The sequence below is a fragment of the Malus domestica genome, chromosome 02 (assembly GCF_042453785.1).
Source record: "Malus domestica chromosome 02, GDT2T_hap1".
Lineage (NCBI taxonomy): Eukaryota > Viridiplantae > Streptophyta > Magnoliopsida > Rosales > Rosaceae > Malus > Malus domestica.
In genome coordinates this window covers 37569833-37595344 of record NC_091662.1, presented here as the reverse complement: position 1 = coordinate 37595344, position 25512 = coordinate 37569833, and the positions used below count along the sequence as shown (strand labels likewise).

The 25512-nt window shown below is 40.8% G+C and overlaps 1 protein-coding gene and 1 long non-coding RNA gene across 2 annotated transcripts; both read left to right on the top strand.

Moving 5' to 3' along the window:
* The first annotated feature begins 8398 nt into the window (after positions 1 to 8398).
* LOC139190678 (uncharacterized) lies at positions 8399 to 9227 on the top strand. The gene is made up of 2 exons (XR_011575022.1): positions 8399 to 8481; positions 9042 to 9227. It is a non-coding gene; the product is annotated as an uncharacterized lncRNA (long non-coding RNA).
* Positions 9228 to 10211: 984 nt separating this feature from the next.
* On the top strand, positions 10212 to 21588 carry LOC114823739 (protein SOSEKI 1-like). The gene is made up of 3 exons (XM_029099180.2): positions 10212 to 10927; positions 11123 to 11227; positions 21154 to 21588. Exons 1-3 carry the CDS (start codon positions 10695 to 10697, stop codon positions 21323 to 21325), a joined length of 510 nt encoding a protein of 169 aa, XP_028955013.2. The 5' UTR covers positions 10212 to 10694; the 3' UTR covers positions 21326 to 21588.
* Positions 21589 to 25512: the final 3924 nt, after the last annotated feature.

Sequence of the window (25512 nt, the reverse complement as noted above, 5' to 3'; positions counted from 1 at the left end):
TTGATCATTCGCCCAGACGTGTCAGGACTCTGGAGTATCTGTCGAAGAAGGTGATTGGTAAGCACGATGATGGCGTGTGCTTGGAAATAAGGGCGAAGTTTTCGAGCAGACATGACCAATGCTAGAGCTAATTTCTCAATGTTGGAGTATCGTGTCTCCGCATCTTGGAGGGCCTTGCTAGCATAGTAGACGGACCGTTCGACACCACTGTCATTTCAGATAAGAATATAACTGACTGCTGAAGCCGAGACCGATAGATAGATAATGAGAGTGTCACCAACTTCTGGTTTGGAGAGCAGAGGGGCTTTACTCATGTATTCTTTGAGGTTCCTAAATGCCTTGGCACATTCCTCCATCCATGTAATGTACTTCTTATTTCCTTTGAGTGCTTTGAAGAAAGGAGCACATCTGTCTGTGGCCTTAGAGATGAATCTGGTTAAGGCTGCCACCTTGCCAGTAAGGCTTTGGATGTCTTTTGAAGTTACTGGCTCTTTCATGTCGAGGATTGCTTTGATCTTTTCAGGGTTAGCTTCAATGCCTCGTTGGCTAATCATGAAGCCTAAGAATTTGCCAGAGCCCACGCCGAAGGCACATTTGTTGGGGTTCAACCTCATTCGATACCTCTTTAGAATGGTGAAAATTTCAGATAGGTTGGTGATGTGTTGGTCAGCATGTTTGCTCTTGACTAACATATCATCAACGTAAACTTCCATGCTCTTCCCAATCTGTTCGGCGAACATTGAATTGACCAGTCTCTGATAAGTTGCTCCTGCATTATTTAGACCGAAGGGCATGACTTTGTAGCAATATAGTCCCCTGTCAGTAGTGAAGGTTGTGTGTTCTTGGTCTGAGGGGTTCATAAGGATTTGGTTGTATCCTGAATAAGCGTCCATGAAGCTCAAGAGCTCACACCCTGCTGTAGAGTCTATAAGTCTATCAATGAGAGGAAGAGGGAAACTATCATTTGGGCATCCTTTGTTTAGGTCGGTGTAGTCGACACACATTCTCCATAAGACCTTTTGAAGCAGGAGACTTTCCTTGGTCGGATTTTTCTTAACAAGGACAACATTTGCTACCCATGTTGGGTAATTGACTTCACGGACAAAGCCTATGTCCTTGAGTTTTTCAACCTCTGCTTTCATCGCCTCGTATCGTTCAACATCATAAGATCTTCGCTTCTGTTTTACTGGTTTGGTCTTGGGATCAATACTCAAGTGGTGACAGATGATATCGGGAGAGATGCCCGGCATATCTTTATATGACCAAGCGAAGACCTCGGCGTTCTCTTGCAAAAATGAGATCAACGACAACCGAAGGGGTGGTGACAAAGTGGTGCCAATCTTCACCATGCGATCTGGATGGTCTTTGGAGATAGAGACATTCTCTAACTCTTTAGCGGGTTGTGCTTGCTGGGTGAAGGAGTCATCTCGAGGGTCATCGTGTTGACTGTTGCCATTATGAAGATCCGAGTTGGCTTCATCTGGACTGGTCTTTACTACTTGGTTATGTATAAAGAGGGTCTCCTTGGGGACAGGCAGGTGTTGTTGCTTAACTGAAGTGTTGTAACATGATCGAGCACTAAGTTGATCTCCTCTGATTATCCATTGCCGAAAGGGGTTGGAAACTTCATCAACAACATATGTGTGGATACCATGGCCTTGAGATCATTAATGCCTGTGCGCCCAAAGATGACATTGTATGCTGTCAGGCAATTGACCACTAGGAAGTTAGTGGTAATAGTAGCTGTGTAGGGGCCTGTACCAATGGTGAGGGGTAAGTGTATACTCCCTAAAGGTTGCACGATATCGCCAGAGAAGCTTATCAGAGGAGAAATCGAGCGATCGAGCAAGTGTTCAGCTACATTAAGTGCCTTGAAAGCTTCAGCAAACATGATATTGACTGAAGCACCTGTGTCTATCAGGATTCGTTTCACATCAAAATTTGCTATGTGAGCCTCCACGATCAGCGGGTCGTTGTGAGGGTAGATGATACCTCTTTCTTCCTCAGGGTAGAAACATATTGGATCCCAGTTAGGTTTTTGATACTTGCCTCCCCTGATGTCTTCCACGTGAAACACTTGATGGCCATGTCTCAAAGTTCGTTCACTGTTTTTCATGGCCCTATTGGAAGATTCAGACATGGGTGTGCCGCCGCTTATGGAGTATATCACATTCACCTGGCGTTGGTTACGGTTATGCCTTGGAGGGTGAAGGAGGAACTGATCAATTTTTCCTTCACGTGCCAAAGCTTCAATATGATCACGGAGATGATGCACTTCTCGCCATCATGGCCATTATACTCGTGGTAGCAGCAAAACACACCCGTGTTTTTCGTGGACTTGTAATCTGGCTGTCTTGGCTTTGGCTTTGGTATCAGATGAGATATACTGGGGTAGATGGCCGCGCATGTAGCGTTCAAAGGTGTGTATGTCTCATACCTCGGGGTAGGGCCTGTCTTGACACGTGATTGGCCCACTGCATTGACTGCCTGGGGATGGGTGTTATTGTGACGATATACTGAGTTATCGCGATAGTGCCCTTATTCTTTTTATTAAAATGAGATTGGTGAGGATGGAAATCTTTCCTTTTACCCTGGGATTGATATGTCTGCTGACTTGGCGAAACATTAAATGAGGCAGGGGGGTGTGTTGCTACCGTTTGGAAGGTTGAGGTCTTCTCATTCGGTTGGATCTGGCCTCCACTCCCTACTTGCTGATAAGGGGTGACTGTAGGGGGTTTCCCTTGATATGTCCTTGCCTCGGCGGAGGCATGGTTGTAAGCTTGTGCCATCACCTCAGAGTAAGTCTTCCAAGTGTTGGCATCGATCATGTACTTGAAGAAACAGTCACGTAAGCCTGCCGTGAAGGCCTTGAGGGCGATCTTGTCATCTGCCTCAGGGCAACGAGAATACTCATGGCTGAAGCGGCCAGCATACTTTCGTAATGACTCGTCCGGCTTCTGGCGAATAGTGTACAAGTCATCTGCGGAATGCAAGCGATCGGTCTGGAAGATGTGTTGAGAGACAAACAACTTCCTCAACTCTTCAAATGAGTCTACCGTCTCGGGTGGAAGACGGCAATACCAGTTTAAAGCTCCGCCAGAGAGGGTGGAGGGGAAGAGAAGGCACCGTTCTTCATCGGTGTGTCTCCGGTATACCATGGTGGACTTAAAGAGGTTAAGGTGTTGAATCAGGTCTTCCCTTCCAGTATAGAGTTGTAAGTCAAGCTTCTGCTTTGTCTTCGCTTGGAGGGGGGTGTTGAGGATCCTTTTTGTGAGGGGGCCAGGCCTGGGTTGGTTCCAGTCAGGTATCTCGGCTTGACGTTCAGCCTTCAACTTGTTTACTTCCTCCAGGAGCTGTAGGACGAGGGGGTCCTGAGTGGAGTCGTGCATCACTGAAGTTTTCTTCCGTAAGTCCCCATCGCCTCTTGGAAGTAGGAAAGTTTGATCAAGATAGCATGATTTTTCCTTGGACTCGTCACACTGACTCCTAGAGTGAGTATGTCGGAACATTTCCGAGTCCCCTGTACCTTCATGTTCTTCTGGGACTTGTTGCCCATTCCCTAGATTAACTGCTGGCCTGGGTCGTGGGAGAGAACCGAGTCTTTCAGAAACTCTTGGGTCATTGATCTTCGAGCTTATGTGGATGGGATTCTCTCGACGTTGCTTTAGGAAGTCTCGACAATCGCGATAGACGGCTTTTGATCATTCCACTCCTTCTGTGATGAGGTGCTTTCCTCTACTCCTTCTGCTTCGGGTTGAAGCAGCTGGGTTGAGAGATGTCTCATGTGGATTATCACATTGATGTGTAGCTCGATCCCTATCAAGGATGTCCGTGTTGGATATCGGTGACCCTCCGTGTTGGGGGGCATTCAGATGATTGTTGACCTCAGCATGGGCGACGAGCTTGTGTGCTTGAGCATGCCTAGCCTCGTGAAGCATCTTGAAAAGTTTTTCATACTGCTCCTGGAGGACCTCGTTCCTTATCACTATCTTGTTGTTCTGAGCTTCTAACTCATCGACTTTAGCTTGAAGAGTAACTCTATTTCCTTCCTGCTTTCGTTGCTTCATACTAGGTCCAATGGGGGTGTCATTCTGTGTGCTATGGCTTCTTTCGCTCCCCATGTTGGAGAGAGATGTTTGGCCAAAAGAAAGTGTACGAGTGGTGGAAACCAGCTTGACAAAGTTGAAGAGAGTGGGAATAAGTGTCGATTTCCCACAGACGGCGCCAAATGTTGATGCACAAAATCAGCGAGGACTTTGATACAACAGAAAGTGTCAGGTTTGTGACCTTCGCTTGGTTGCTTCGATCACTAGTGAAGATAAGTACGTAAATGAATAGGGACAAGGAAGCAAACACAAGATGTACGTGGTTCACCCAGATCGGCTACGTCCACGGAGTAGAGGAGTTCTCATTAATTGTGAAGGGTTTACACAAATACATAGGTTCAAGCTCTCATTTTGTGAGTTCTAGTGAATAGTTTAGTACAAAATGACATTAGAGATTATTGTGGGTGAATGATCCCTATTTATAGAAGAGAGTTTCTAGTTTTGTTCTAACATTGACACGTGTCGTGTTGTGATTGGCTTCTGATGTTGACACGTGTCGAGCTGTGATTGGCTTCTGATGTCGACACGTGTCGCATTGTGATTGGCCTCCTGGTTAAAGGGAAGCTCTTCTGGGTCCTTGACGGTATAACGTTGACCGGTGCTCAGTAGTTTCGGAATTGGTCAAGTATGGTACAAACACATTTAAAATACATATTTCAGATTCTAGAACCCTTATCCCTTATGTGCTGCATATATGCCCTCTCCTTGGTGATTTAGGAATTGTAATCCTTCTCTGAACCTATGCCGTGTATCCTTGTCCCTTTAGGTTCAGAAATTTGTGCTGAAACATCATTTCTAGAAGCTTTAAAACCTACCACACCTTTCTAGCCTAATTCGCCTTGGTTTCTGATTGTTTTAACCCATTCCACTTGGGTTTTGGTTACACAATCCCATTACTAGTCAGCCTTATGTCGTGCCTAGCTTATAAATACATCATTCTTCCGCACAAATCAGACCACCATCTACCATATATTTCTACACCACGCACCTATACATTTAGATACAATTGAGAGAGTTTCAAAGGTGTGCTTGCAAGGAAGGAAGGAAGGAGCTTTGTGCTGTGGCATGCAATCCAAGGGGGTTCGAATCTGCCATTGGAGTTGCTGGGACGTTCCTGGTTCTTTCTATCCCTAGATTTGTTTCAATGTTTGTTTTAATTTGGTTTTATGTTTTCAAAGACATGAGGAACTAATTTCTTTATAATTGGAGGTGAATTCGAAGCCATGATTATATGTTTTATATGAATTGATTACATCGAGTTATTGTTTCTTGAGTCTTGAAGTGATTTGCTTATCTGAGTTATCAAAACTTGTTTATGTATGTTGATTGAGGATGCATACTTAATTTGCATGCATGAACTTGATGCTAGAGTATAAGGGAGTTTCACCTAATCGTTATGAACTTATATTCACAAGTAGTGTAAGTCACTAGTCATGATTGTGTTAAGTAAATCCTAGGCAAAAGTATCATGCTTTTCATAGTTACGAATGCTTCATCAATACTTATGGTTTTCAAAGAACTTAATGACCTTTGATATGTCTATCTATCATGCTTTTCATATTTAGGGGACTTGAGGAGGATAATTTGGTTGAAATGCGTATAGTTGTTGACGAATTATTATTAGGTACAATACATCACATATATATTATCTGCGGGTGCATTTGAATTTACAAAATCATTAATTGGTACGTTTATTTACAATTTTGGTACGTTTGATTTGATACATATTGTTAATATTGGTACATTATTTTTATTTTGTACATATTGTGTATTGGTACGTTTATAATATTCTCAATCCTATTTTCTTGTAACGTACTAAAAGAAAATTTTATTTCGGTATGTTTGATTTTGGGAATTTAAAAATATTTTAAACTATTTTGGAAAGAAAATATCTTAAATCATAGATAATTATTGCTAAATTGTAGCATTATTGTGAAAATAAATTGAATCTAACCAACTTTTTTTTTTTTTTACAATTACCTCTAATAGAGGAGAATGTAATCAAAATGCTAGATTGTAGGAAATTTGTTACAATATAATGTGCATATAGCACAAAAATTATGACAAAAAAAAGTTTAATCAAATCACTAAAAGGTATAGATGTTTGATCTAGAAAATTCAAAACTAAGGCACCTATATCAAAAGATCCCTATAAATTATAGGATAATGCGTGTGTTTTCTTATGAGTCTCCCCACTTACGATTGACGAATTTTTATCATTTGAACAACATAGAACCGTTCACTCTCTTTATCATCATCTAAAGATCAGATTTGTGAGAAATCACTCAATTTGGAGATCATTTAGTCATCTATACATATTAAATCAATCAACGATTTTGGTAACAAGTTTGGTACCTCTTTGTCTTTTTTAGATTCTCTGATTGTTTTTTGGATGCCTACGTATGTAAGCCCTTTTCCCAACAGTTGCACAATCTCTGGATTTTTGTAGGTCTTTCTACTATTTCGGCTATTTGGAAAGCTTGAAATAAGTTTATTTTTTAGGGTCGCCCAATCTATTTTTGTCGTCTTTGCATGTCTATCAGTTCTAGGATCATTTATGATGGAAAGTTTATTCCTAGCTATTTTCAAGGTTTTGACACTCGTATAATTTCTTCTTTGGGGATCTAGCCTATCCCTTGCAAGGCGCCAATTATTCTTCTTGTGCTTTGGTCTTCTCCTTGGTTTCCTTGGATTAAACTTAATACAAATGGTTTGTCCAAAGGAAATCCCAGTCCTGCTTCTAGTGGAGGAGTTTTCAAGGATTGTGATGGTCAATTTCTTGGTGGCTTCTACCAAGGGATTGGTCATCGCAACTCTTTTTTTTTTTGTAGAATTTTCAACAATTATTATTGGTGTAGAGTTTGCATATCAGCAGGGTAGACATTGTTTTTGGTTGGAAAGTGACTCTTCTAGTGTTCTTTCTGCTCTCCAATCGACTGATTTTGATCCTCTTTTTCCTCTTTGTACGCAATGGTCTATTTGTTTGGATTGCATTCGGAATATGACTTTCTACACCTCTCATATATATGATGAAGGAAATGTTGTTGCAGACAATTTTGCTAACATGGGCTTGTCTTCTCCAACTTTAGTATGCCATGATTCCCCTCCATTGGTGGCTCGTGTTGCTTTGTTTTCAGACTATGCTGGTTATCCTGGCTACCGCTTCTCAAATTAATCTGCATATTGACAAAGAGGTTTGACTCACTCTTTTGTTTTTTCTTAACCTTCCTCCTCCAACTCTCTATATCGTATTTAAAGAGAATCATACACCTATTGTTTAGTTTTAATCATACACCTATTGATTAGTTAGTCAACTAATGATGATGGTTCCTATTATTAAAAGATGTTAAGAGGTGGCTTGCGGATTTATGAGGAAAGGACGTGCTGGAGGGCTTCGCTTGGTCTTGCAAGAGGTATGATTGATCTATCGATCGATCTTAATCGAGTACTTGAGACAGTTTCCAATATACTTCTAATTAATTAGGCCAAGAGCCAGCCAGTTGGCATGTACTATTTCAATTTCATCTTTTCAAGTGGATGGAACGACACATGCGCGCATGCGTGCAGGAGGGACGGGTTATGTTTGGCAATACTTGCCTGGACGAAGACCTCATCACACCAATCTCCGATAATGATTACGTCCTCAAAGGATCCGAGATCATCCCTTTCGTTTTTGGTATATATAATCGCAGCCCTTTTAGAGAAGGGGTTCTTATTTTTTTTTTCAAAAAATGGGGATTAGCTGTGAGACCCATTCTACATCGAGTTTCAAAAAAAATTTCTTCCCTTAAAGGCCTGGAATCCTTTCTGGGCAACTTAATTATATGTTGTGGGGTTAGGGTTTGGGTTAATTTCAATTTTTCTTTTTTGAACAATCGATATTATCTAGGGGTAGGCAAACGGGTACAGGAACCGCGGGTAGGGGCGGGTAATTCAGGTTCGGGGCGGGTACGGGGCGGGTCCAATATTTCTAAACACAAAACGGGGCGGGGCGGTTCGGGTATATGAAATTATCGGGGCGGGGCGGGTCTTAAAATAGAAGGGAACGGGCCCCCGGCCCGGCCCGTTTCTTTTCCTCATCCCTAGTCTTCTCGATCTCTCTTCCCCGACACTTTACATTTCACTCATACCCGGCCCATTTCTTTTCCTCATCAGTCATCCTTAGGCTTCTCGATCTTTCTTTTCCTCATCAGTCATCCCATACCTCGAGACCTCCTCATAACTCGCTCCCAGCCTCCCACCGTCCCAGCTCCATACCCCGCCACCATCATCGTCAGACCTCCATCTCTCCTAACTCGAAACGACGCCTCCTCCGTCTGAATTAGACCCATATTTGCAGCGCACGACTCTGCTCATAGTCCTCTTCAGTTTTAAGGTATTACGTTTTAGGATTTGGGATTGAAAATTAAATTAGGGTTTTCTAGATCTAGGGGTTTTGTTGGGTTCTTGAACCTTGACCTCTGTTATGTTCCAACACCACCACATCCTCCTCTGCGACATCCCAGAGAAACCAGGTCCCAGAACCACGACGGCTCGATTCCCTCCTCTTCGACAGCACCATCGTCGTCGCTAACACTATCACCCCATCACCACCGTCGAGGGCGCTGCTACTAGCCATCATCCCTCTAAAATTTAGGTAATTTTGAATTAGAGTTTTGTTATTAATGTGAATTTCTGGTGTAGGGATTTAAGGGTTTTGTTATTACATTGAGCGCAATGCATTTTGTTCTTTAATGGCTGCTCACTTGACACCACATTCCTCACAATTCTACTTGTGATTGTTATTAATGTGAATTTCTGCTTGTAATTTTGAATTAGGGTTTCAGGGATTTTAGGGATTTTGAATTTGGGTTTTAGGGATTTTAGGGCATTTCATCCAAATTTACTTTCAAATATATCATCTCATTTCATCCAAATTTTCAAATTTGACTGCAGAAGATAGGGAAGGTTTTGCAGTCATCCCGTGGCTGGTATTGATGATGCCTTCACTTCATCTCGTGGCTCCACCAAGACCCTTTTATTGATACAAAATTGTGTTCAATTATTTATTTCATCTTGTTTGCATTGATTGATATATATATCGTTGTGCTAATTTGAAATGTTTGACAAACTGTTTATTCATACCGTTGACAGAGCTCTTTACTCTGAGAATTAGGCTTGTTGTAGTGTGTTGGCTCATGTATGATCACACTGTTTATATCCCTAAAATTGTACTTATGAAGATTTGCAACCTCTGAGAATTAGGCTTGTTGCAGTGTGTTGTAGCAAGCTATTTGTATTGTTTAAAATGTGGATTGCTTTGTTTTTAAAAGTTGAAATCTTTGTTGAAACCCTTCCTGCAATACTTTTAGTTGAAGTGATACATTATCTTTGATATATTGTATTGGGATATGATGAGATGTTTTCTATAGTCTTCTACTTTGGAACCCAACTAATGTAAGTACTAGTCTTCCTCTTTTTAGCATATAGTTTATTTCTCTTGTTTTCAGTTGGTTTCATATCATATTTAAACCTTAAAAATAAGAATGATTCAACATATATCAATAGAATAGGGATGGATTTAGTTGTTGGTTTTATTCGTGATCTGATGTGAATCTGTGCAGGTGAATTTGTGCAAAATCTGCACACTGCATGCAGTGTCACTGTGATTGTGCAGTTGCAAATTGCAATCTGAGCAGTTTGCAATCTGTGCTGTTAAAAAAAAAAAAAAAAAAGGGTACCCGTGGACCCGGCCCGAATCGGCCCGTTTCAACCGGGCCGGGTAATGTGCGGTTCCTATACTAGAAAATCCAATCCCCGCCCCGTCCCGGCCCGTTTCGTTTAAGCTCCGGTTCCTACAAACTTAGGTTCGGCCCGGCCCGCCCCGGCCCGTGCCCAACCCTAATATTATCTACACTTAGGGGAGGGGTGGGCTTAGCCTCACAATGGGTTAGCAATAAATTGGTACAATTTCGCCTTTGGCGAGATTTGAACCTAAGACCTTTCATTTATCAATGAAGAGGAATACTACTAGACCGTAATACTAGTGGCTAATTTCAATTAATTTCGTATATATTTATACTTGGAATCCTTTGTGGCCACCCTAATTTTGTTGTCAATTGTATTTGCATGCAACAGATTATCCTCTGAAATCCTACGCCGAAAAGAGTAGTTGCCTGTTTAAAGATGAGGTTGAGCCACCCTATTCTATACAAGAGGCCTCCTTTCAACTACACAAACATTTTTATCCCAAGAAGAATATAGATATCCAAACAAAAATATCCCCTGAAATGAGCCAAGAATCACAGAGGTCCACTTTGACCGATGGATTCGATGGATTTCGATGGATTCGATGATGCGATCAAACTGAAACCCCAAGGAGGATGACAACGACACAACCACTCAGAAGCTAACATTCACAAGTCAGAAAGCTTTTCTTTCTATTCCAGCTTTTTATTGAAGAAGGTTATTAACAAGGACAAAAACGCCAAAGAATTGGCTTCTTCTACAACTCCGTCTTCTTTTTCTTCCTCTTATTCACTTTCACCGCCTCAGCAGACGCGGCTGGCAAATGATACTACTAAGAGAAATTCAAGTGCATCTTCCAACATGTTCCGCAATTTGATTACTTGTGGTGTTGTCAACACAAATGACGCCGTTGTAGTCATGTTGAATCCAGCTAATAAAACATATTCCAGCAAGTCTAACAGCAGCCAAGCCATGATCATGGCTGATCATCGTATTTCTAAAGGAGATCACAAGTTGGCAGGTAGGTCTGCCGGAGTTTCTGGGACTTGCCAGAATCCACAGGAGCTGCCGCAGCAACCCCACACTGCTAGTAGGTACGTATGAATGAATTGTAAATTTGTAATCATTCAATCCAATTCAATTCATGAGAAAAAGTCTTATTAAAAATGAATCAATGTACGTATGTATGCACATGACGTGCATATACTATAATGATGACAAAAGAAAGACAACTAATACACATATGCATTTGGCTTTGCTTGTGTTTGGATTTGATGCTGCGGGAAAAGCTATGATGGAGAGAAAGATGCGAATAAGCAGCAAAAGGAGCGCGAGTTCAGTGGCCAAAAAGCGGCTTCTGCTGCTTACAGACCCATTGGTCGGCCGCATTGCTCGTAAGTGACTATCCCTACTCCCTCCCTTATTGCATACATTGATAATTTGATGGGATCCCCTACTCTGCCAAATCCAACTGAAGTCAATTTTGAATTAGGTTAGGTAATGGCTTACCGGCTCACATTAGACTAAATTATAAATAACAATCAAACCACATTAGTTTCAGTAGTACAAGGCCTGCAGTGTTTTTCTTCCAATCAAGTACCAACTAACTGGGAGTCTCTCAGGTCAAATTAGGATTCAGTCTTGTTTGTACCATACTTGACCAATCCCGAAACTATTGAGCACCTGTCATCGTTATACCGTTAAGGACCCAGAAGAGTTTCCCTCCAACCAGGAGGCCAATCATAGCATGACACGTGTCGACATTAGAAGCCAATCATAGCGCAACACGTGTCAACATCAGAAGCCAATCACAACACGACACGTGTCAATGTCAGAATGAAACTAGAAACTCTCTTCTATAAATAAGAGATCATTCTCTCACAATATTTCCTAATGTCATTTGTACTAAATCATTCACTAGTACTCACTAAAGGAGAGCTTGAACCTATGTACTTGTGTAAGCCCTTCACAATTAATGAGAACTCCTCTACTCTGTGGACGTAACCAATCTGGGTGAACCACGTACTTATCCACATTAGTGACCGGAGTAATCTAGCGAAGGTCACAAACTTAACACTTTCTGTTGTACCAAAGTCCTCGCTGATTTTGTGCATCAACATTTGGCGCCGTCTGTGGGAATGACACTTATTCCCACTCTCTTCAGCTTTGCCAAGCTGGTTTCCACCATTCGTACACTCTCTTTTGACCAGGCATCCCTCTCCAACATGGGGAGCGAAGGAAGCCACAACACACAGAATGACACCCCTCTTGCACCTAGTGCGAAGCAACGAAAGAAGGAAGGAAAGAGGGTTGCTCTTCAAGCTAAAGTCGATGAGCTAGAAGCCTAGAACAACAAGATAGCAATGAAGAATGAGGTCCTCCAGGAGCAGCATGAGAAGCTATTTGAGACGCTCCACAAAACTAGGCGTACTCAAACACGCGAGCTCATTGCCCCTATGAACATCAACCATCATCTGGGTGCCCCCCCACACGGAGGGTCACCTCCCTTCAACATGGGTATCCCTGATGAGGAACGACCTAATCATCAAAACATTGATCAACATGAGACTTCTCTCAACCCAGATGCTTCGACCCGAAGTAAAAGAAGTGGAGGAAGACACCTCATTGCAGAAGGGTTGGAAGGATGGAAAGCCGTTTATCGTGACTGCCAAGACTTCCTAAAGCAACGTCGAGAGAATCCCCTCCATATATGCTCAAAGATCAATGACCGAAAGGTTTCTGAAAGACTCGGTCCCTTCCTACGACCCAGGCCAGCTGCCAATCTAGGTAAGGAACGACAGGTCCCAGAGGAACATGAAGGTACGGGAAACTCTGAGGTATTCCAACAGACTCGCCCTAGAAGTTAGTACGGTGAGTCCAAGAAAAAACCACATGCCCTTGCTCAAACTTTCCTACTTCCAATAGGCGATGGAGACTTACGAAAGAAAATTCCAGTGGCACATGACTCCACTCAGGACCCTTTGTCCTACAACTCCTTGAGGAAGTAAACAAGTTGAAGACCGAACGTCAGGCCAAGATACCTTACTAGAACCAACCCAAGCCTGGCCCTCTCACAAGAAGGATCTTCGACACCCCCCTTCAAGCGAAGACAAAACAAAAGCTTGGTTTACAACTCTATACTGGAAGGGAAGACCCAATTGAACACCTTAACCTCTTTGAGTCCACCATGGCATATCGGATGCACACCAATGAAGAGCAATGTCTTCTCTTCCCCTCCACCCTCTCTGGTGGAGCTCTAAACTGGTATTACTGTCTTCCACCTGAGACAGTAGACTCATATGAGGAATTGAGAAAACGGTTTGTCTCTTAACACATCTTCTAGACCGATCACTTGCATTCTGCATATGACTTGTACACTATTCGCCAGAAGCCGAACGAGTCACTACGAGAGTATGCCGGTCGCTTCATCCATGAGTATTCTCATTGCGCTGAGGCAGATGACAAGACCGCCCTCAAGGCCTTCACGGCAGGCCTACGTGATTGTTTCTTCAAGTACATGATCAATGCCAACACTTTGACGACTTACTCTGAGGTGATGGCACATGCTTACAACCACGCCTCCACCGAAGCAAGGACATACCAAGGGAACCCCCATATGGTTAACCCCTATCAACAAGTGGGAAGTGGAAGTCAAGTTCTACCAAGTGATGAGATATTGGCCATTCAGACACCCATTGCATCATCTCCTGCCTCATTTAGCTACTCGCTAAGTCACCAAACGTATCTGTCTCTTGGTAAGAAGAAGGATTTTTACTCTCAGCAAGCCCATTACAACAAGAGGGATAAAAGTTCATATCAAGACAACCAGGGGTGAATATATCGTTGATTATTATGACTATGAGGCCAAGCTTCACTCTTTCAAAGTAGAGGACTAGGTACTGAAGGAAATGCTATTATAAGAAGGCATACACATTACAAATGTTATGACTCTCAACCGCTTGAGATCTGTTGTCACACAAGCCATTTGGCAAATATTTAAAGAAGAGGGAATTCAGACAACTTCTTCTGAGTCTTTTGCGTTTCTAGCACTGGAACACTTAGTCTACGCTGACCTACCCTTATACTCCAACTCAGAGCTTCAACATGCGTACTTTGACACAAAGTATGTGATACTAAGTGTTACAACCAACATGGTTCACATATAAAAAACATGGATCCCTTCATGCATAGCAAAACATTCATAAGCATTACTCATATCAATCAACATAAACATTATACATTCCAACACATCCATACATAAGCTAACTGTGCTTCGAAAGGGTTCAACAAACTTTGTGTCTTCGACACTTGCTACAATATGCCTCGACACCATGCCCTTATTCTTACCAACCAGGTGATGAAATGTGAAGAAGGAACTCATCTTCATGCCACCAACCAGGTGATGAAATATACAACCCATACTCTTCTTCATGCCACCAACCAGGTGATGAAATGTACAACCAGTACTCTAATATCATTTGGCAACATGCCACTCATGCCACCAACCAGGTGATGAAGGAACTCATCTTCATGCCACCAACTAGGTGATGAAATGTACAACCCGTACTCTAATATCATTTGGCAACTTGCCACTCATGCGACCAACCAGGTGAAGAAGGAACTCATCTTCATGCCACAAACCAGGTGATGAAATGTACAACCTGTACTCTCCTTCATGCCACCAACCAGGTGATGAAATGTACAACCAGTACTCTAATATCATTTGGCAACTTGCCACTCATGCCACTAACCAGGTGAAGAAGGAACTCATCTTCATGCCACCAACCAGGTGATGAAATATATAACCCGTGCTCTCCTTCATGCCACCAACTAGGTGATGAAATGTACAACCTATACTCTCCTTCATGCCACCAACTAGGTGATGAAATGTACAACCCGTACTCTAATATCATTTCGCAACTTGCCACTCATGCCACCAACCAGGTGAAGAAGGAACTCATCTTCATGCCATCAACCAGGTGATGAAATGTACAACCTGTACTCTTTTTCATGCCACCAACCAGGTGATGAAATGTACAACTCGTACTCTAATATCATTTGGCAACTTGTCATTCATGCCACCAACCAGGTGAAGAAGGAACTCATCCTCGTGCCACCAACCAAGTGATGAAATGTGATGAAAGGTGATGAAGGAACTCACCTTCATACCACCAACCAAGTGATGAAAGCAACTCACCATTCATTCCACCTACCAGAAGACGAGTGGTACAACTTGTACATGTGAACTCCTAGCATTCATAAATAATCAAAAACCTACAAGCTTGACAACTAAACTAGGGAAGCACTTATGCCCAACAAGAGTTATAGTCACTAACAAAGTCTTATTGCAAGCCAACAACAACTTCAGTGCATGGCATACGAAAATTAAGCTATTCAGCCCTCTTGCATATGCTTCAGACATTTCCCCTCTGTAACAATGCAAACAGTACAACTCGTAGAAAGCTTCACACTCTTGATCAAGACAGTGTGAACCAATTTATGGTGCCAACAAGAGCTTCATCAAAAGAGTTCAACCACAATTCTCAAAAGCTTCACACACTCTTGATCAAGACAGTGTGAAGCAAAACCAATTTATAGTGCTAACAAAAGCTTCATCAATGGAGGGCAACCACAATTTTCAAAAGCTTCACACACTCTTGATCAAGACAGTGTGAAGTAAAACCAATTTATGGTGACAACAAGACCTTCATCAATGGAGGCAACCATAATTCTCAAAAGCTTCACACACTCTTGATCAAGACAGTGTGAAGCAAAACCAATTTATGGTGCCAACAAAATTTTCATCAAAGGAGTTCAACCATAATTCTCAAAAGCTTCACACACTCTTGATCAAGACAGTGTGAAGCAAAACCAATTTATGGTGCCAACAAGAGTTTCATCAATGGAGGGCAACCACAATTCTCAAAAGCTTCACACACTCTTGATCAAGACATTGTGAAGCAAAACCAATTTATGGTGCCAACAAAAGCTTCATCAAATGAGTTCAACCACAATTCTTAAAAACTTCACACACTCTTGATCAAGACAGTGTGAAGCAAAACCAATTTATGGTGCCAACAAAAGCTTCACACACTCTTAATCAAGATAGTGTGAAGCAAAACCAATTTATGGTGCCAACAAAAGCTTTATCAATGAAGGGCAACTACAATTCTCAAACCTTCGAGGCAAATTCAAGACTGTTCGAAGCAAATTCAATTTATATGGTTCATCCAAACCTTCGACTACTACAAGGTGTGGCTTCTATTACAATCTCTTGCTCAACAGTGTGGAAGCAAAATTTGTATTTGTTGTCTCTTCCACATTTTCAAATTTCTAGTTTTCTAAAAAAAAAAAAAAGGGAAATTCAACAAAGCATCATCAATGGAGGACAACTACAAATTCTCAAAAGTTTCACACTATCTTGATCAAGATAGTGTGAAGCAAAATCAATTCGTGGTACCCAACAAAGCTTCACCAACAAAAGCTTCATTAATGGAAGACAACTACAAATTCTCAAAAGCTTCACACTATCTTAATCACGATAGTGTGAAGCAAAATCAATTCATGGTACCCAACAAAAGCTTCAACTCTAAAGCTTCACCTACAAAGCTTCAACTCCAAAGCTTCACCTACAAAAGCTTCACCCACAATAGCTTCACCTACAAAAGCTTCACCCATAAAAGCTTCACCAACAAAAGCATCACCCACCACAAAAGTTTCACCCACAAAAGCTTCACCCGCTACAAAAGCTTCACCTACAAAAGCTTCACCCACAAAAGCTTCACCCACAAAAGCTTCACCCACAAAAGCTTCACCCACAAAAGCTTCACCTACAAAAGCTTCACCTACAAAGCTTCAACACAAAAGTTTCACCTACAAAAGCTTCACACTATCTTGATCAAGATAGTGTGAAGCAAAATCAATTCATGGTACCCAACAAAGCTTCAACCTCAAAGCTTCACCTACAAAGCTTCAACACAAAAGTTTCACCTACAAAAGCTTCACACTATCTTGATCAAGATAGTGTGAAGCAAAATCAATTCATGGTACCCAACAAAGCTTCAACCTCAAAGCTTCACCTACAAAGCTTCACCTATAAAGCTTAATATATATTTATTTTTTTCAAAAATTCAAAATTTCGAAAATTCAAAAATTCAAAAAAAAAAAAATTGCCTAAGCCTCCTCTTCTTTGGGCCTAACAACTTTCATAACAAATATATATGAATGAGGAGTTTTGGGCTACCACTTAGAAAGGAAAATGGTGAAGTTTTGTTACTTTGGAAACTTAGCTACTAGCAAGACACCTCCTTCATCAACTCCCTCGACCGGATACTTGGGGGACTCCTACCATATGCTACTGCACATTGATAATCGGAAGTCTCATGACCACTCAGTGACTTGGATATTTTTCAAGTCTCCAGCCGAGAAGTTTTCCTCACTCGGGAAATTAAGGGAGCACTACCTCAACCTACATGCTTCACTCACAAAGCTTCAATATACAAGATTCAACAAAAGGAAAAATTCAAAGAACTTAGTGAAAAAGGACACCAATACGTTGAAATGAAGCAAAGCTTGTTTATTTATATCTCCGATAAGTTACAAATAAGTACATATACATGAATCAAAATAAACAAATAAAAGGGAGTCTTCACAAAGGTTGCTCAGAAGAAGTCTCAGCAGGCGGTAGAGCCCCAGAAAGAGGAGGCACCAGAGGGTGATTCTTCGAAGCCTCAGTACTAAGCAGAACCCCAGAAGGAGGAGGCACCGAAGGTTGATCATTTAGAGCTTCATTACGCGGTACAGCCCCAGAAGACGAAGGTAATAAATGCCTTTGGAACAAACCCACAAATATCTGATGATCAAGTAAAATCTGACCATCAGATTCCTACAGCTGGTCGAGTTTCCTCTTCATGTTCGTAGCATAGTCATGTGCGAGCCTGTGTAACTGTTTATTCTCATGTTTGAGCCCTCTGATATCCTGTTTGAGACTTATCACTTCAGCCGCCAATGATTCAACTTGGCAGGTTCGAGCAAATAGGCGTTAGGCCATATTAGACACAAAACCTGCACACTGAACACTGAGAGCCAGAGAATCTTTAATAGCCAACTCATCAGACCGTTTGGAAAGTAGTATGTTATCTTTGGGAGTGAGAAGGTTCTTGGCCACCACCTCAGCAGTCATATCATTCTTCATCACAGAGTCCCCAACGGTAAAAGGACCAGTAGAGGATAAGAAGGATGGGCGCCATATGTTGTCTTGAGAAGGCATGGCTACCTCTTTACCAAAGTTCAAGTTAAAACGATGGTCGGATGGGCCAAACATTCCCAGAAATGATGAAGGAGAAATAAGGTGCAATAAATCTCTGAAGTAAGGGGAAAATTCCTACAAGTAATAACTCTCTGAATGTACTTCTTGCACACAATTGGTGTCCTTATAAAAGAAAGGGCAACAGGGCCGTTGGTTCAAAAATCGAAGAGGCACCACTCTCCGGATTCCGAAGAGGCACCACTTTCCACACGCAACATCAGCTCCTTGAGTACCACAGATAACTTTGCCAAAGATCTCTAACAAAGTTTAGACACATAAATTTTGAAGGTCTAGCTACCCTACTATTACCCACAAGGGTAAAGGAACAACACCACTGCTTGATAACTACAAAGTCCCAATATGTGTCAACCTCTGTGCTCCGTGGCAAGGCAGACTGGCAAAAATGCCCAACCTTTACTCGCATTCGAGAAAACACTCCCAACAAGATTGCTTGCTCAAAAATCGAAAAGACACCGCCCTCCGAATCTCGAGAGCTAGACTCCTAACATGACTACTTTCTCAAAAATCGAAGAGACACTGCTCTCCGAATCTCAAGAGTCAGACTCCCAACAAGATTGCTTTCTCAAAAATCGAAAAGGCACCGCTCTCCGAATCTCGAGAGCCAGACTCCCAACAAGATTACGTGCTCAAAAATCGAAGAGGCACCGCCCTCCGAATCTCGAGAGCCAGACTCCCAACAGGATTACTTTCTCAAAAATCAAAGAGTCATTGCTATCCGAATTTCAAGAGTTAAACTCCCAACAGGATTGCTTTTTTAAAAATTGAAGAGGCACCGTTCTCTGAATCTTGAGAGCCAGATCCCCGATAGGATTACTTGTTCAAAAACTGAAGAGGCACCGCTCTCCAAACTTCGAGAGCCATATTTCCTTGGATAAAGCTTGTCTGCAATCTTCACACGCAACATCAGCTTTCCAGATACCACATACCACTTTTTCAAAGTGCTCTGACAAAGTTAAAACACGTGAAGCTTGCAGCTCCCACTACATTGCTATGACCAAGAAGGGTAAATGAATATCACTACTACTTGTTGTTAGGGAGACTCCTATATATGTTGACCTCCATCCTCCATAGCCAAGCAGACCTGCAAATAAAAAAAAATGCTTAACTTTTCTTCACATCCGAGAGGGCACTCTCAGCAGAGTCTTTCGAAATACTCATCTTCTTTTCCTCCCGATAATACCTCTGCACACAAGTCACACCAGAGCAAGAGTATCTCATATCATCAGGGTTAAAAGCAAGAGTATCTCAGATCATGCTTTTTCCCTGTCTTTTCCTTTAGCCTTCTTACCTGTAAGACAAGGAGAAAGAGAGCAATCAGTCTGTACTTGGGATCAAGCTTCCAGTCAGGAATTGACTGCCTGGAACCCCTTGCCTAATTACTTACCTGCATTGCCTTCAACGTCTTATGCTTCCAGAGAAGATACCACATTTGCTTGAGGAACAGATAGGGCAAGTGAGAAGGATACAAGTAAGCATGTGGAAACAAGCGTAACAGAACATGTGCCGATACATCCACTACTTTGTCAACAGCAAAAGTATCCCATATTATCAGGGTCGAACGTACTCTAGATTTGATGGACTTGTTTTGACCCTCAAATTCTTGAGTCTGCCTTATACTCTGGAAGAAACCAGAAAACCCACCAGCCCAATTCAAGAATAAGCATGTGGAAAGTTACTTCTTCAAAAGCAAAAGTATCTCATATCATCTATTCTCCATTTGCTTCTCCTTATACTTGTTGCTGTTTACGACATAAAGAGAAGAAGAACAATCAACCGGAAGCCGAAGTCGAACCTCCGATCCAGGTTGCTTACTTGGAAGTCTGATTGCTTACCTGGTCTGTTACCTTCTTCGGCAATCTCCTAGCTCGGTGACTTGGGGGACTCCTACTATAGGGTTTGTATCGCACTCGACAAAGCTCGAAACTACAAGTAAGCTTCAAGTGAAATTGATACATTACCTTGTGCATCTTCATCGGTTAGAGATACCACCCTTGGATGGAGGAAAAGTACTTTCAAAGAAGATGCCACATCTACATATAAGACAGATAAGGCAAGTGAAAATGATACCACACTTCGATACTTAGAAGTTTCATGATTACTCAATAGCTTGGATCTGGCAAGTCCCCAACCGAGGAGCTTCCCTCACTCGGGAACTTAGGGGAGCACTGTTTGTACCATACTTGACCAATCCCGAAACTATTGAGCACCTGTCATCGTTATACCGTTAAGGACCCAGAAGAGTTTCCCTCCAACCAGGAGGCCAATCATAGCATGACACGTGTCGACATTAGAAGCCAATCATAGCGCAACACGTGTCAACATCAGAAGCCAATCACAACACGACACGTGTCAATGTCAGAATGAAACTAGAAACTCTCTTCTATAAATAAGAGATCATTCTCTCACAATATTTCCTAATGTCATTTGTACTAAATCATTCACTAGTACTCACTAAAGGAGAGCTTGAACCTATGTACTTGTGTAAGCCCTTCACAATTAATGAGAACTCCTCTACTCTGTGGACGTAACCAATCTGGGTGAACCACGTACATCTTGTGTTTACTTCCCTGTCTCTATCCATTTACATACTTATCCACATTAGTGACCGGAGTAATCTAGCGAAGGTCACAAACTTAACACTTTCTGTTGTACTAAAGTCCTCACTGATTTTGTGCATCAACAAGTCTCATTGGCTTACATCAAATCAACCAATACTACAGCTGGCGCTGGCTCCGTGGGTAGAGAGAGTGTTCGTTGATAATTAAAAATTATGCCCTCAAGTTAAATTAATATACCAAATCATATTAGTAAACGAAGCGTGTGCCCATAAGTTTACAAACTCCCCCATAAATGGATGAACACAACAAGTTGACCAAAAAGTGAATGTGGTCAATGTTGGCATTCATAAAACTTGGTGACCAAGAATGCACAAACTAAAACTGCAGAATCTAAACAAGTGATTAAAATTCGAAAGACTTAATGTTAATGCAGGCAGTGCAGGAAGCTGTTTAAGCCAGAAAAATTGCACTCACACATGAAGTCGTGCAGAGGAATGAAAGCTGAAACGAAGATACCTGAAATGGGATCAAGAAATCCTCAAACTCCGAGGAATCCGCTTCAGGTTTCTGGACCTGACGAGCTGAATATGCCCAGTAAGGACTGATCATCGGATGCTCTTCTGTCTGTTGCCAGGATGAAAGGCAGGAGCCAATTTTCTTTTCATTTAATTTTCTTTTCTTTTCTTTCTTTTCTGTCTTTCTTTCTTTTTTTACCATTATGTGAATAGAAAAGGCATAGCTCACTGCATTGACTGACTAATAAAAAAGAAAATATTCTAGTTGCATTAAATTGTTCTATTTCCAACTTCGTTGACAATTCATCCACTTTTAGAAATCAAATGAGAATTCTACGTATATGTTTTATGTACACCATCACGGGACACGGGGACAGAATGATCTAGAACATGCATGCGTGTGTATGTTTTAGTAAACTACTACGGCTATGATGAATGTACTCCCTAATGATCTAAGAAATCTAAAAGGATTATGTTTCATACCTTTATACAGTGCAATGACTCCATAGCAAGCCACATCGCGAAAGCATTACCCCTAATTAATATGTATTGTAAAGTATCAATTTATTTCCATTTGGTAATTTATTTTCGCAAATTCAAAAAAAAATTGAAGAATACCAATAGTGAAGAATCAAATTCAAAAGTGGAATTGAGTAAATAAATGAGAGAAATTAGATAAATGCCTCTTTCGAAGATGGAGGCCTCGATAGTTGAAGAAGCAAAAATAATCCACAACTGAAAACCCAAAAGAAAAAGGGAAATATTTCAAAATGGGACAATTTCTTAATCTTGAGACTAAAATAGGACAAACCGGCTATACACAAGCCATGTACACCATGCACAAAACCAAAATTACTAAAATACCCACATAAATACTAAAATTTAGAAGCCCATTGCATCACTTTTCTCATTTGGAAGAGATGGATGCTGAGAGAGCTATGTGAGCTCTGGATTTCTGGGTTGAGCTCAGATCTCTGAGCTTTGATTTTGAAGAGAGGGAAGTCCAAAGAGAGGTGAGAAGAGTGGGCTGGGTTTTGTACCATATTTTATGTTTAGCTGGAAAGTTCCATTTTTTCCAACAACTAAAGTTTCAGCATGCATAGTAAGGTAGGGTGTTTAATTCCAAATTCCTTCATCAATGATTTATGGAATAAATGAGTTTTGTAAGATGAATTAATACTAATTGGGTTTGTGTTTCATGTTGGGGCCTATGGGTTGTGGAATAAATTTCAGGTTTTGAAGTGCTACAAAACTGGGATGGAACAATTTTTGGTTCAAGTGTCCAATTGCAGAAATTTGTGAAATTTTTTTCCAAGTGCATGGCTACATCTTAATATGAGAAGCGGGAATGTTCACTAGTTATAATGCACGTATGTTGTGCCTCCAAATTTAGCAAGTATGACCACAACCTAGTTGGCCTTGGCGAAAAATGAAATCAAGAAAAAGCTTAAAGGACGTTAAGTGTCATGTCTGTCCATGAAACAACGACAACGAACATCATATCATATGCGTGCATTGTATATATAATGTGCATGTGGTGTGCATATAGTGTATATAGACAAGTGATGACGTCATTTTTCTGATTTGGAAGAGAGAGATGTGAGCTCTGGATTTTTGGGTTGGCTTTAGATTTGTGAGCTCTGGATTTTTAGATTGGTTCATATTTGTGAGAATATCATGTGTATGTTGTGTACATACAGTGAGCAAATCCTGAAAAAAATTATCTAACAAAACACCAACGTTTAATGAATGGGCTTTGTTCCCACCCTCGATGCGAGTCCAGTAATAGTGGTCTCGAGCCTTGATTGTTTGCCATGTTGCCAGAAAATGGCCGAAAACTCACAGCCTGCTTGAGTTTTGATTCCAACAATTTAGGGATGAGATTCGTGACAAGGTTAGATGTTTTGGACTCGTGAGGACGAGATGAAATTAGTGGTGGCTTCGATTTAGACGGTGTTGGTCAGAATGACTGTGCATCGTGTGTGCACAGTGAGAAGGGGGGAGAGCGTGCGTGAGGGATAAAGTGAGAAAAGAGAGAGGAGGAGGGGGAGAGAGATAGAGAAAGAAATCAGAAAATTAGAGGAAATAACTTATTTATATACGAGGGCAATTGAGTTAGTTCAAGATGTAAGAAATTTTTTATTTCTATCCGATTGTTGTGCATGGCATATGCATGCTGTGCATATTCGAAATGTCATATTTTTGCTGCAAAATTAAATAATTGTCATATCTCTGAGTATTTCTCAAAGAAAAAAGGCAGCCCAAATAAGAGGAAAATTGTCGAACAAAACAGAATAGAAGAGGATCTTGTAGAAAAACTGCAGAAAATAATTCTTAAAATTAAGAAATCCGCCTAGCGATTTGAGTAGAAAAAGATGAAGCATCGATTCGGAGTTGCATCCGTTAAGGTTGTGTGACGTCCAAGAAGATGGTAAACTGAAGAGCCAAGTTGTCTTATAGCATGCTTCTGAATTGTTTTAAAAATAAATTGCATTCCTATAAATATTTTAACTATTGGCACTTTAAGATAAGGCAGAGTATTTCAAAATGAATGATCAAATACACATAAATTGATGAAATGATAGCTCTATTTACTTTTTTAATGCTTTTTGAACTTCTTTGGAAGAGATTTTTTAATGTGATCGGAATACGGGATGGTACATCATGTGTCACTATAAATGGTAGGATATGTGTGTTAAAAAGTTAATAACTTAAAAAATACGATTTTTCATCACTTATATATAAATATGTAATGTATTATCTATGTTCCGATCACAATGAAAAATTTCTTCTTTCTTAACAGCCTTGCATTGACTCGAGGACTTAAGTATCAATTGAAATGATTTCCATGCATCAAAACAGAAATCTGACAAACCGAAAAGTAAAAAGGAGAGAGAGTAAGGAGGTGAAGGAGGAGAGGGGGAAGGGGGTTGCGGAAAAGTATTTACATCCACTTTTATATTTGGACAAGGATTGTATGCCTTCCCACTTTCGGTGCCCTTCCGTGCCCTCCTGTTTTGTGTGGTCACGGTTAAGCCATGTCAACATTTTATATTGTTTTTTTATAGAGATAATAAGATAAAAATAAATAGTAATATAAAATGTTGACGTGGCTTAACCGTGACCACACAAATAGGAGGGCATGGAAGGGCACCGGAAGTGGGAGGGCATACAATCCTTGTCCTTTATATTTAGCTTGTTTTAACTGACACCTAAGTCAAAAGAAAGAGGATCTTGCCGGATTTTCTTTACGAGGATCTCGGAGATTCTTTAGTTTTATTATTTTATCATATATTGTGTGATAAAAAATTATTTTAAATTATATTATTTAAAATTGAACACAAATAGCACATGATGAAAATTGACCGTACGATATACCTGAATCCTCACAAATAAGATTTTCGAATCCTCATAAAAAGGATCTCCGGATCCTCACAAAGAGGATTTGGCGAGAATCCTATGTCTAAGTCAAATACCATCCAGAACATTAGAATATCAGTTCTCAAGCCTAACTACTTCATTAAAGATAATACACTACTAAAAGAATACAATAACATACTTACATCAATAAAGTCCCTAAAGCAGCATATGAGGCATTTTCACTGATAGCACCCATCCAAAACTTTAAAGCAACACAGCACAACAAAAGCAAATCCATATACAGCTGAACCATTATCAGCCTCAGAGCTCACCTAAATATATCAAACCAGGGAAGTGCATTTTAATTTTTATAATTCATAAAATATTTCTGCAGGCCAGATTCCAATCCTTGGAAACTACTACAACAATAAATAAAGCGTAGATAATTCAATTTGGGATTTTGAAACAAACAATTTTAACCAATTTCTATATATTTTGTTGATGCACAAAATCAGTGAGGATTTTGGTACAACAGAAAATGTTAAGTTTGTGACATTCGCTAGATTGCTCCGGTCACTAGTGTGGATAAGTATGTAAATGGATAGAGACTGGGAAGCAAACACAAGATGTACGTGGTTCACCCAGATTGGCTACGTCCACGGAATATAGGAGTTCTCATTAATTGTGAAGGGTTTACACAAGTACATAGGTTCAAGCTCTCCCTTAGTCAGTATAAGCAAATGATTTAGTACAAATGACATTAGGAAATATTGTAAGAGAATGATCTCTATTTATAGAAGAAAGTTTCTAGTTTCATTCTGACATTGACACGTGTTGTGTTGTGATTAGCTTCTGATATTGACACGTGTCGCGCTATGTGAATGAAATTTTGTGAAAAACATGTTCATTTGAGCAAC

Excerpts from the sequence above, each read along its gene's own strand:
- LOC114823739 (XM_029099180.2), top strand. The coding sequence starts at position 10,695 with ATGTTCCGCAATTTGATTACTTGTGGTGTTGTCAACACAAATGACGCC. Across the intron at positions 10,928-11,122 it reads CAACCCCACACTGCTAGTAG|CTATGATGGAGAGAAAGATG; the intron begins GTACGTATGAAT and ends CTGCGGGAAAAG. Across the intron at positions 11,228-21,153 it reads ATTGGTCGGCCGCATTGCTC|GCAGTGCAGGAAGCTGTTTA; the intron begins GTAAGTGACTAT and ends ATGTTAATGCAG.